This window comes from Myotis nattereri (genome assembly GCF_964212035.1).
Source record: "Myotis nattereri genome assembly, chromosome: 6".
NCBI lineage: Eukaryota > Metazoa > Chordata > Mammalia > Chiroptera > Vespertilionidae > Myotis > Myotis nattereri.
The window spans coordinates 95,482,054-95,495,044 of record NC_138081.1 but is presented as its reverse complement, the minus strand read 5'-3'; the positions used below and the strand labels follow the sequence as shown (position 1 = coordinate 95,495,044).

At 56.0% G+C, this 12,991-nt stretch overlaps 1 protein-coding gene across 2 annotated transcripts in view; it reads right to left on the bottom strand.

Moving 5' to 3' along the window:
* SYNJ2 (synaptojanin 2) overlaps positions 1–12,761 on the bottom strand; it is a gene marked incomplete at its 5' end in the record, with an annotated part of 74,265 nt that extends 61,504 nt beyond the window's left edge. For both annotated transcript variants that reach the window (XM_081095111.1, XM_081095112.1), the window contains one exon: positions 12,641–12,761. In XM_081095111.1, the coding sequence (XP_080951237.1) occupies positions 12,641–12,761 (121 nt within the window). The remainder of the gene's footprint in view (positions 1–12,640) is intronic.
* Between the last annotated feature and the right edge of the window lie 230 nt (positions 12,762–12,991).

Below are 12,991 nucleotides of genomic sequence, written 5' to 3'. Positions count from 1 at the left end.
CAAATGTACTGCCTTCCACCAAGCTGTGCTCAGCGCCAGAGAAAATAGAGGCAAATTCATCCTCTGCGGTGGCCACAGCTGGAAAAACATCTGCAGGGCAGGGCAGGGCAGGGGCAGGCCCTCACCCCACCCTGCGCGAGGTCGGGGTGGGCATGGGCTGAGGTTACTGGGCCGAAGGAAACGGCCGGCTCCTTGGACAAGAGGGCTCGAGTGCAGAGCTGGACACGGAGACATACAGCTGAGTATTTCTTGGTTTTCTTTAAAAAGCAGGAATCCAGGGGCTAATCTGGCACTGATACGAGATGCATATGCTTCCTGCAGACCAGGGACAGGACTCAAACCCCGATCAGCAGTCCTCACACCTTAGGGCGCAGTGTCAGGAGGGCTGGGTGCCCGCGGGCCTCCCACCCAACAGGGAATAAGAAGGAAGCAAAGAGATTCCCGTCTGTCTACAAATGTGCTGTTTTACTTATTTATTTCCTTTCTTTTTTCATTGATTTCAGAGAAGGAAAGACAGGTAGGTCCTTCTGGGCCAGGGCTGGTGGCCTGGCCGGGATCTCGCTCCTGGGCCTCGGTCCCTCCCCTGCCCCCGGGGCTCCTGCTGGACCAAGGCCGGGTGTGGCACTTCCTCCTACCACCAGCCCTCCAGTTTGCTTCCTATGACTAACAAATTAGGCCCAGGCCCCGCAGTGCTGGAGGCTCCACTCCCAGCTTCTTTTCCAGTTTCTTCACCAAGGGACCAGCCAAACCAGTTCCAGGTCCTCGCCCTCTCTTCTTCCTTACACAGGTTACCCCTCCACCTGAGGGCCCCGCCCAGCTCTGCGGCAACCTCGCCTCAGTGCGTCCTTCCTCCCACAGACGCCCTATTTCCATGTGAGTGCTCTGCACGCACACACACGCACACGTATGCCTCTTCAGAAGCCGTTAGTGTGAGCTATATACTCCTCTTCTGCTACATGAGAGGCAGGGAGAGAGCCGGCAGGAAGGGGAAAGTCACCCCCTTTCACACCTCAACTCCTTCACTCCACTGTGTGCCAGGTGTAGCTCTAGGACCCGGGAAACGGCAGGAAGACAGGGGCAGGACCAGGAGAACCATCGCCTCAGGAAGGAGGTGGGGTCACCTGGGCGATGCTGCTGGGATCCAAGGCCGAGGTCTCTGGGGATGCTGATGAAGGGCTTCAGGGGCGTGGTCCTCGGCCCGGCTGGCCCTGCATCAGGGGAGAAGAGGAGGAGGGGAGTGGAGACAGCATGCGTGGACAACCCCTTCCCATCGGGAAGGAAGAAAGGAGGTGGGGTTGGGGTTGAGAGGCTGTGCAGAGGGGGAGCGACGCCATGGATCCAGGCTGAGCAAGATACGGGGGCAGAGAGGATGGCGGGAAGGCCTGGAGCCCACACTAGCTCTTGGTGGGCTGCAGACCCATCTGGGCAGGGTTCTGAGGGACAGCAGGAAGCAGCGAGGATGCCTTGGTCCTCGCCACTCGGGGCCCTGCCACAGCTGTTGTTCAGCCTCACGCCCGAGCCCTGCCCTCACGTTCCCAGCTCTGAGCAGGTGTGTCCCGTGGAGGGCAGGCAAATCCGGGCTTGTCTGGAGGCCTGCGGGCGGCCCGTCTCCTGGGAAAGGGGTCAGCCTGAGGGGACAGGACAGGTGTGAGGGCTGGCTGTGGGCCAGGAGGGAAGGTGACTAAGAGAGTGCACTGCTTGTCACCAGGGCCTCGCCGGCTGCATCACAGGAGACGGCAAGAAACACGGAGCAGAACAGTCGGCATTCACCCGCCACCACTGATGACCAGGCAGGCGCGAGGCAGAGCCGGCGGGTGGCCACTGGCACTTTTCCGTTTGAGAATGACCATATTGGCAACTAGCTTCTCCCCCGCTGAAAGCCTCGTGCCCACAGGAGCCCCATCTCCCTTACAAAACCCCAAAGGGGGAGGTCTGAGGGTTCACCAGGGTCGCCCAGTGCCAGCTGTCACACTCAGGAGGCACTGAGCTGGTGTCCTGTCCACGTTTTCATTCATTTACGGCTCCTCCTCCGCAGAAGCAATTCGCCAGGTAAGGTCATTTCTGCCATAAGCAGTGTGATCTAGAGAGTCACACAAATGCCAGATTCCCACTGGGAAGGGAAAAGAGCCCCACGTTATGTCCTGCACTAGAATACATCCCAGAGGTCTTTAGAGGTAAGTGTAAAGAAACCCAACTTTTCAAAGTATTAGAAGAAAACATCGGAGAAGCTTTCACAGTTTTATGGCATGAAAAGCCTTTCTAACCAAAGCACAAAGCTCGGAAGTCATACAGGAAGGAAGCCTGATGGGTTTGAGAAATGTTTTTTGTAACTGGAGTATAACACAGACAGAAAGAAACGAGCAAATCCTAAGTGTACGGCTCCATGAATTTTCACAAAACGCTCAGGGATCTGGGAACAGCACTGGTGGCCCCGGGACCCGGCTCCTCCGCCAGCCTGTGTCCCGTGGATGAAGGGCCCACCTGCTCCAGTGTGACCTTACCCCAAGTTACGTCTCGGTTAGGTCTGCAAAGACCCCATTTCTAAACACAGTCACATCCCGCTACCAGGGCTTAGGCCTTGAGCATGTTCTGGGGACACACGTAACCACAGCACCCTGCTCCAAGGAGCCTGCATTCTCACAGCCACAGACGACGCAAGCAAACGAAGAAGGTCATTCCGGGGATAAGTGACCAGAAAGCAGATGCTGGGACAGATGGGGCTGGGGCGTGGAGGCCATGGGCTGGTCCTGCTGGGTGGCTGGGGGAAGTCTCCCCGAAGTCGCTGAGTTAGGTCTGAAGAGGAGGTGGCGGCCAGGCAGGATCTGGGGGAAGAGCATGGGGCGGAGGACACAGCAAGAGGGGAGGTGCTGAGGCAGGACCCACCCGTGAAGGGGCATGAGCCCAGGCAGTGGGAGGCGAGGCTGGAGAAAGAGCGGGCAGCGGACGCAGGCTGTGCAGGCTGGATCAGGACACCGTGTGTGATGAGGCCACTTGGTGTGGCCACCATGAGTGACGTGGCCACTGTGCGGCCCCCGGGGGAGGCTCCAGGAGTGGCAGTTGGACACCTGCCAGGTGGTGACCAGCGAGAGAGGGCAGTGGTGGGTCAACGCGGGCAGCGCAGGGAAAGTGGCGGATTCAGATGTATTTGGAGGAGAGCAGTTGGCCGTGCAGGTGGGTTGGATGGGGCTGCGGGAGACAGGGGTCCAGGATGACTCACAGGTCCGTGTCCTGAGCGCCTGCCCCGCCCATGGGGGCTTCCATTAACCAAAATGGGGGGACTGCAATGAGAATGCATTTCAGTGGGGGCGGGAGATTCCCAGACAGACATTAAAATCGGCCCAGAAGCTTTAATGGGAATTTCATTGGATTTTACTCAGACACTTGCATTCTTAGATCAATTGGAGAACTAATACGTTCACATTGTTGATGTTCCCATCCCCAAAATGTGGTGCTTCACGGAAGTTTATATCTTTCTTCCGCGAGGCCTTAGGTTTTTAATTATGTTTATTCCCAGAAACTGCTGTCCCTGGGAGTGGAATCTGTTTCCCATCACACACTCTAGTGGGCTAATGACGACGTCTGGGAAAGCTACGGATGGTGCTGGAAGAGCAGCCAGCTTATTGCTTCCTCGAGTCTAATGGACGAGTGCCTATCAGCCCGCACCCACAGCCGTCAGCATTTCCCAGCCTCGCTTCCCCTCTTCTCCCGCTGCTGTGCCTGTGCCTGTGTGTGTGTGTGTGCGTGTGCGTGTGTGTGTGTGTGTGTGTGTCTCCTGGTGCGCCGACAGACAAATGCCAGGCGTGACGTCACTGTATGCACGGCTACTTTAGGGTGTCTCCCGGATTGTCTATGTCTACACCTTATCATCTGCACCCAAAGGCCTGAGGGTGTTCAGGAGGGGGAGAGAGAGCCACAGGGGGGACCCCTGGAGGCCCGGGAGGAAGGGGGTGAGCACACCGAAGGCCCACACTGTCCTCGACAGCCCCCCACCTCAGAGGTCGCTCCTCACCTTCTCCTCCTGGGTGTGGTCCCTCCTAAGGCAAAATCCTAATAAGCTCTCGGTAACCTCATTCTCCCAACAGCAAACTGAACCCGGGGGGTGGGGGGGGAGGCGTTGCTGTGGAAGTCAGACCCCCACACCCCGCGGTGGGAAGCCTCTGCAGGCGACAGAATCTCCCTGTAATTTCTCCCCTCTTGTATGCTGTCCTATGTCACTGGCTCCTGTGCTGCAGGGGTACAAGCACAGCTCTGTGGTTGAATCAAACATTTTATTACTTCCATGCAGTCAGATAAAAGCCGTTACCAGCCCTTCTCTGGGGCAGCCTCCAACCCGCATGGAGAATTAGGAAAAGTGTCTGGGGTGCGGTGGGGTAAGGCCGTGGAAGGGGAGTTCACGCGCACGCACGCACACACACACACACACACACACACCAGCTGGAGGAGCCCCCAGAACTGGCACTTGAGGCTAGGCCTTCCCCTCTGCCCCATCACAGGCTCCCTGGGGTCTCTGGCACTGCCAATATTTTTAACATCCTAATGAAAACGATACCTCTTCCCGTCGACAAATAGCAAATCTTAGACAGATGATAGAGTTCCGATCAAAATCAATTTATGCGACCAGATAAAATCTCTCAGTCCTCACCCACAACACTGCTTTGTAGTCTGGCTGGAGAAAGAGGCCAGTAGCCCTTGAAAGAGAGAACTAGAAGATTCTATTTGTCCACGTAAGAGACAAAACTTCAGCGTGGAATTCCATTCTTGCAGCTCCATCGCTGGCCCTCCCATGCCACCCATGAAGATGTGTCTGACCCCCTCCAGCCGCCCCCGCACCCTGGTCCAGGGGCCACCCCCTCCCGGTGGTCTCGGTGACAAGACAAGCAGACACTACTCCCATGATCTTGTTACGAGGGCCCGGCTCAGGCCTGGGCAGGTGGCACGCCATGGCCAGCCGGCTTCCAATAGTCCTTCCTTTCTCCACACCATTTAAATAACAAGCAACCCACTGTTGAAAGGGCCGGGACACTGTTCTGCTGGCCGGGCACGCGTGACAGCACTCGGCTCACCCCTCGCTGCCAGGAGCCGGCTGGGCCACGCCTGAGCGCAGTTCTGCCGAATCGGCAGCAGGGGCTGCGGAGAACCGTCTGCTCCGTGGAAGGAGGTTTCCGACGTGGAATGTTTATCAGCCACGGGTGAGGTTCACGCTGAAGCTCAGTCCGTGCAGCCAGTCAGAACAGATGAGAAAAGGCCGCGCGTGCGCGGACTCGCAAAGCCTCCACGCCACGCCGAATTATTAAGCAAAGGTCACACGGCAGGATGAAAGGCAGTTGAAGGACAGCGGTGCATATTGATAAGAACCAGCTAAAGCGACGACTGAACTAGCATGGTTTATGCTATCTTAATAAATACGTACTCTGTGTCCCTAATTCAAACTTAAATTGTTTCGGCTTTTTAACATTTTTTGTTGTTGTTGTTGCTGGTTCTAGGTAAGGAGCAGAATGAAGGACAAATATTCTCATGCATTTTAATTAATTCATAAGCATCCAATTAAAAATGCATAGCATCAGCTTCCTAAGGTAAGTTCAGACTTAGCTCTGAGCCACTGTGGATTTTACGTTGCCAGATCATTTCTCCTAAGATTCAAATTCCTGGGTAGGTGTGTGTGTGTGTGAGTGTGTGTGTGTGTGTGTGTGATTTTTCACTTTAAGAATTTTTATTTTTCAATTATAGTTGATGTACATTATATTTTTCAATTATAGTTGGTGTATATTATATTAGTTTCAGGTGTACAACACAGTGATTAGCTGTTTATGTAACTTACGAAGTGCTCACCTGATAAACCTAGTTCCCGCCTGAACCATGCACAGTTAGTACAATTTCACTCGCTGCATTCCCTAAGTTGTACTTCACAGCCCTTTACTGTTCTGTAACTGCCAATTTGTACTTCTTAATCCTTACAATTTTAACGAGGTGTGTGGAGTACGGTGTTTCTTATTTGCTTATGCTTAGTGTTTAAGCTTTTTTTTTTAAGACACAAGGAATCTCAAGAGCAGAAAGGCAATTCGGGTTTTCATTCATTTGTTTGCACGTTAGGATTCTGCGGTCTCGAGGGGTTAAGTCAATTCCCCCAGCACAGAACAGCAGGAGGCGCCAGAGCCAGGATTCAGGTCCCGTCTCCGCTGCGGAGAGGCGGGGCACACCCAGGTGAAGAGAGCTTGGTGGCATCGCTCCTTCTGGGTCAGGCCTGAGGACAGGAAGTGGTCTGCTTCGTCTTAGTAGAGATTACTAGCACCAATCAGGAATACGTCAACACAAGTGACGACAGAAAGGCGGCGGCGGCCCAGCTGGTGTGGCTCAGTGGTTGAGTATTGACCTATGAACCAGGAGGTCTCGGTTCTATCCTTGCTCATAGCACATGCCTGGGTTGCAGGCTTGATCCCCATTGTGGGGCGTGCAGGAGGCAGCCGATCAGTGATTCTATCTCATCACTGATGTTTCTGTCTCCCTCTCCTTCTCCCTTCCTCCCTGAAATCAATAAAAATATTTTTTTTAAAAGAAAGAAAGGCAGCGTCACACAGAGATGCTCACCTTAACCCTGGACCTTGACAGGCGGTGGGACCATCAGTCCTGCGTGAACACCCGCCCTCCCCACCCCACTCCCCAATCCCACATGGAGGCCTCACGCTGCTTCAAAAGACAGGACAGTCCCTTTTCGTTCTTATCAGCTGGTGTGTCCAGAGCAGGAGGCCCCGACCCCCGCAGTGCCGGCCTCACTGACCACCCGCAGGAGGAGCCGGAGTCGGAGCCGAGCCTGGGCTTGGACTCAGGCGGCCAGGCAGGCCCAGCCTCGGGAAGGAGGCGGCCAGAAGTGGCACAGAGGCCAGAATAGCACCAGGCACCAGCTCCCATGATGTTACTGAATCCTCTCTGGGAGAGTCCCACATCCTCAGGAAACTGCCTTACATTTAAGTCTCACATTTGTATTTTGGAGCTGCTGCCACAGACTGGGCCACGGGAGGAGCTGCCCCGCCCCCCCCCCTCGTCCCTCCCCCACGACTGTGCTGAGTGGCTTCTCCTCCCACCCTGAGTCATTTCTGAACCAGGAAGCTGTCTACAAGCAAATGGCAACCTGCGAGCTTCCCACGCCAGCAGCACTGCCTGCTGCCCCCGCGCCCCCCCGCCCCCCCGCCCAATCTCCAGACCTGGCCAAAGGCACCACCTTCCAGCTGGGCCTTTTGCTCAGGTGCCCGGCTCAGCACCAGGCCCACACCGGCGCCCAGGGCCCACCTCAGGTGCAGAGCGCGGTAAGTCCACCCACTTGGCAGAGCCCCCCACCCCAGCCCCCCAGGGCGCCCAGCACACACACTCAGAACCTCTCCCCCAAGTCTAGGAGGCCCGCAGATGACACCAGTCCAACACTTAGCTGCTTCACAGTCTGCACAATGGAGCCTGTACGCCACAGGTCAAACTATTTTTAAGTTTGATATTGAGCTAACAAACTATTAAACAAAGTATGTTCTATCCTCTTAGCTTGAGAAGATACCCCAGGGCCAGGCGTCCCAGCGCCCCCCAGCACCTCCACCGACCTCCCCTGTCCGGCTTCATACCACCCTGCTGGGGGCCTTGTGCACACTCCTGAGGACACCCGGGTTCCTCCCAGACCCGGGACCCTCGCCACACCCCCACCCCGGGGCCCCGGGAAGAGACCTGAGCAGCCTGAAGCAGGGGGCACCCTGTGTCAGGAGGCTCCAGGGTCCTGCGAACCTGCGGTGTGGTCCAGACGGGGGCACACAAACACGGGTGGACGCGGCCCTCAGCCCACGCCTCACGCCGGGGAGGGGGCAGGGCAGGGCCTCCTCGCGGCCTAGGAGCAGACCGCGCTCTGAGCCCATGGCGGTCCCCCCCGAGGACTGTCGCTTTCTAGGCTGTAGTTTACTCTTCTCACGTGACCACTTTGCTTCTAAAAACGTATCTTGGCCAAAATCTCGGGATCAATCCGCACCACCATTTCTGCTCTTGGTCAGGTGGAAATCTGTACTGGACATTAGAACTTGTGCCCACAAGTGCAAGTTGGGCTGGGGAAGCCAAGCCAAACTCTTGCTTGGTGTTGAACCAACTACATTTTAGAAGAGTCATTGCTCATAAAAAAGACAGGCCTGGGTGACACAGATTCGAAATACATTGATAATTATCAAGGCTGGGTGACAGGCACTCAAAATTAACTTTTCCTTCCACTCTCGTGCATATTTTTAAATTTTCACAATTAAAGGTTAAAGCATCAAAAAGCAGCCCGGCGAGATTTGGAATCACGTTTCGACCAGTGAGTTACCAAAACCGCAGGTAGAAGCCACGCTAACCCGGTTTGCATTTTTGTAAACATTGTGCTGAACAAACCTACAACCAGGAAGGACCCGACTGGAGCCCGGCTGGACGCCAGGCGGCTGGGGCTGAGCTGTCCCCGGACGGAGCCTGGAGCCTGCTGGCCCGCCTGCGCCTCTCGTTACCCGGAGCAATGAGGGAATGGCCACTCCTGGGACCCTCTCCGGTGCCCTTAAGCAGGTCGAACTTCCAGTCACTGACCAAGTAAACCCAGGCCACTGATCCCTGGAAAGGGAGAGGCAACAGCTCAGAGGAAGCCGCCTGGCCCCGGGGCCACCTCCCCAGTTCAAACAAAGCAGACACTGTGGCCTCTACAAGGCTCAGCAGCTGGGAAAACCCGGCCGTGTTTACATAGAAACTTCTCCCCCAGAAGCTCAGGTCATTTAGGGCCAACACTCACTAATTAATGAAGTCTCCCAAGCCCCCTTCCCCTCACCCCCAACCCCCTCGGCCTCTCCGCAGCAAGCCAGGGGTGGGGCCGGGCAGGCGCAAAGGCAGGTGCAGAGCAGGGGCACTGGGGGACCGCCCTCCGGGCTGTTTGGAGAACCCTGAACTTCGGAGCATTGGGGCTGGCGCTGGCGGTGGACGAAATCCATGCAGAGCAGGCACGTTTCCCTTCGTCTTGTCCACAGAGTCTGGAGACACAGACAAGCACAGCAAGGACTTTCTGTCCCAGTGGGCAAATAAGAAACTGTGCCCTAATTCTCTGGGCCACGGGGAATTGCTCCGCGCTCCGCTTCCGCTGTACCTGAGAAGTCCCTGTCCTCAATCAGGCCACCGAGAAAACTTGACAAACACCTTGGAAATGGGAGCCGATACGTTGGGCTCCTCTGCCCCTGGAATTCCTGTTCCCACTGATCCACACTGAAGACAGAGTCTCCAAGGAATTCCTGCAGCAGCAGGAACTGGGGCGCGCCCCTCCCTGCCTGCCGGCCACAGCCTGGTGTGGGGACCCCTGCAGTCACGTTGGAACAGAAGGGCTGGACCCCGCGATCCACCATCCAAGGGTCATTATTAGTTTTTCCTAAACTCACACCCCAATTCAAGGAGCAGGCTGTCTCCCAGCCCCGCCTGAAAACACTGTCCAGTCGTGAGCCCTTTCCACGGAGAGGCCTTTCCAAGTTAGGATCCTTATGGGGGTTGGTGCACTTAGAAGAGCTGTGCTTACTGGTGGCTGGCTGGCAGGCCACCCCCCCTGCCCCCAAGCCCTTCTGCTGCTCCCCATAAAAGCAGCAGCAACGTGCATCTGCCACAGAGCTGAGCTGGGCTACCCCGGGGCCAGGGAGAAGTCACTACCCACATAGGAATAAACCCTCCACTAAAGCCCCCCTGGCTCTCATTGCCCCCTGGGCAGACCCATCACAGGAACCACAGCTGGAGTGAAAAAGGAAGGTGCCTACCCCTGGACCTCATGGAAAGGATGGGTGGTCAGGGTCCCGCCGCCAGCGCGGCCAGCTGCCACAGGTGTGCTGTCCCACACAAAAGCAGACACTGCAACCTTCTAAGCTAGTGGTTCTCAACCTGTGGGTCGCGACCCCTTTGGGGGTCGAATGATCCTTTCACAGGCGTCGCCTAAGACCATGGAAAACACATATATAATGACATATTGTTTTTGTGATTAATCACTATCCTTTAATTATGTCCAATTTGTAACAACGAAATTGAGGGTCACCACAACATGAGGAACTGTATCAAAGGGTCGTGGCATTAGGAAGGTTGAGAACCACTGTTCTAAGGGAAACAAATGAAAGCATTCTTTATCTGGTCAAAGAAAGGAAAGCCAACAAGCTGGGCCTTTGGAACACAGGTAGAAGTTTCTAGTTCAGAGCCATTCTGGCTGCTTGGGGCATGGTTAGGATCCTTTAAAGTCTAAGACAACAACTTTTGAGCAGCGGAGGCTCTCCCCGTCCTCAGGACCAGCAATACCTCCAAATGCCACACTGCATTTATTTACTTTTTTAAAAAAACTTTAAGTATGTTTTTAGTGATTTTAGAGAGAGGAAGGGAGAGGGAGAGAGAGATAGAAACATCAATGATGAGAGAGAATCATTGATCTGCTGCCTCCTGCACGCCCCACACTGGGGATTGAGCCCGCAGCCCGGGCATGTGACGTGACCAGGAATTGAACCGTGACCTCCTGCTTCATAGGTTGACGCTCAACCACTGAGCCACACCAGTCGGGCACCACGCTGCTTTTTTAAAAATAGTCACATTTAATTTAAGAAAAACAGACTTTAAAAATTAAGTATTCAGCCCAAGGTCTACGGAAACATGAATGCCAGGTTAAGTGACAAATGTGGGTGGCACCTGAGTAGGGGATGTGCCATTCTCTTCATTACACTCTCGGTTCTAGAACCCACTGTATTGTAATCACCAATGTAATGCATAGGGTGGCTCCCCAAAGTGTATACACACACTTTGGATAATTATAAAGGCAGTGTTTATTAAAATGCATTTCATTTTTGAAATTGAGCTATCGGCTATTAAAGTGTGTCTATACATTTTGGGGGACACCCTGTACATGTATGTTAGCCCCAATTTAATTTCCAAATGGGAAATATGCACATTACTTCCATTAATCATTTTTAAATCTTCACTTTTGAAAAAAATATAGTCTATTTTCCCCAAGGGGCTGCAAAGGAACTCCAATGTGTACGACGCTAGCTTCGTGGTGTAATTCAACCACAGGATGTTTTCATCTCTTCGATGAAGCAACAGTTTTGTACCATGAAATTACTCTCTCGGCTCTGATAAATGCGGTATGAAGTGGACATCTAAAATGGAATGGAAATTTCTGTGGTTTTCTCACGAGACCTTCGCAAATGACCAAACTTGGACTTTTCAGGACCGAGCACAAATTGGAGTAACCTGATAATCGTTTAACCCACGATTCGCTGCACATTTGTGGTTCTGACAAACCTGGAGACATCATTTCAGAAAGCAGGTGATGGAAAACAAGCCCACGACTATATGCTGATAAAATCACTGGGGAAGTGGAACTAGAAGAGACAGTCCTTCCAAGACGTGGATCCTAACTGAAGAACCGAAGCCCGCGAATGAGAAGAAAAGATTAAAGACTGTATACAGTGTCATGGAAATGAGTGCACTGGCCACCACCACCTACAGGACAAGTGACCACCCTGTTTAGCTACGAACAAGGGAAGACGAGCAGCTGGACACCAGCTGGAAGCCCAGTCTCCAGCTTTCAAGGTCAAAGTTCTCACAGTCCCACCTGGTTTCATGCTTTGGTGCGACCTAAGAATATTAGCCACAAAGCAAGGGACCAGGGGGCCATGATTCCAGAACAGCCACGCAGGGGTCGGGTACAGGCGTGTCACTTGGGCTAGCAAGTTTCTTAGCCTCTTCGGGCCTCGGTTTACTCATCTGGAACATGGGGATGATAATAGCTCTTCTGTTGAATTGTGAAAATGAACGAGGTTGTCGCTAAAGTCCTTGGCACAGTGCCAGCCTAAAGACTTCCTGGAGCCCTCTATAAAGTACCGGCTTGGCCTCTAACTCACGACACCCAACATTAAAGGCGGCGTCCGGAAGGACATTTGCCTCCAGCTCTGTCCTTTGCAGCACTGCCGCCTCTCCCCCAAGCATGGACACGAGGCAGAGGTGCCATCAGCAGGGGAAGGGCGGCTTGGTCCCACCAGAGAAGCCGCTGGAATGCGCCTGCGGGAGCTGACAAGGTGCGGCTCACTCAGAGGGTCCCCAGGGGTCCAGCCGGCTCCACTGCGCCCAGTGACTCTCAGGCTGGCAGCGGGGCTGCTCCGCGTTCCTGCGATGGTGATGTTGCCCCATCCCCTCCGGGAGCGAAGCTGGCAGCACAAGCCAAAGGGTTTCACCAACAAGTGCAAAGAAAGCGCGCCGGGCACCTGGCCCAGCTGGCGCCTAACCCAGCCCGCGGGTCCTCTGGGGCCGGTACTGAGTCCGGCGCGGATCTCAAAGGCCGGAGGCGGCTTTGGGAGAACCGAGAACCGAACCCGCGCCCGGCCCGCGGGCATCAAAGGCCGGAGGCGGCTTTGGGAGAAACGAGAACCGAACCCGCGCCCGGCGCGCAGAGGGGAGCCGGGCTGAGGCTCAGGAGGGGCTGGGGCCGCCGCGCACCGCCCGGCCAGCAGTGCCCGGGGTCCCCGCGTCCCTTCATTCAAACCCGCCGCGCCCAGCCTCACGCCGCCGCCCCGGGGGGTCACCTGGGGGAGCAGCGCCCCGGTTCTGGGCACCCGCCCCGCCCCGCCCGGGGGTCGCGGGCACTCACCGAGCGTGGCCACCGCGCCGGCTTCGAAGAGCAGGCCGTCCCCGCGGCCGCGCGCCTCCAGCAGGACGCCGCCGCCCGCCTCCGGCCGCCCGAGCAGCCGCAGCCCCTTGCTCAGCGCCATGGGCCCCGCGCCGCCCGCCCCGCGCCGCCACTGGCGGAGTTTCCCTGCGCGGAGCTCCCGCCGGCGAGGCTCCTCCCGCCGCCCCGCCCCGCCCCGCCCCGCCGGCCGGCCGCCCGGGCAGGTGAGGGGCGCGGCCGGGCGCAGCGCTCCCCCCGCCGGGAGGCCGGCGCCGTCCCGGTCCCGGGCCGGATGGGGCGATGGCGGCCCGGGCGGGGGGCGGGGGGGGGACG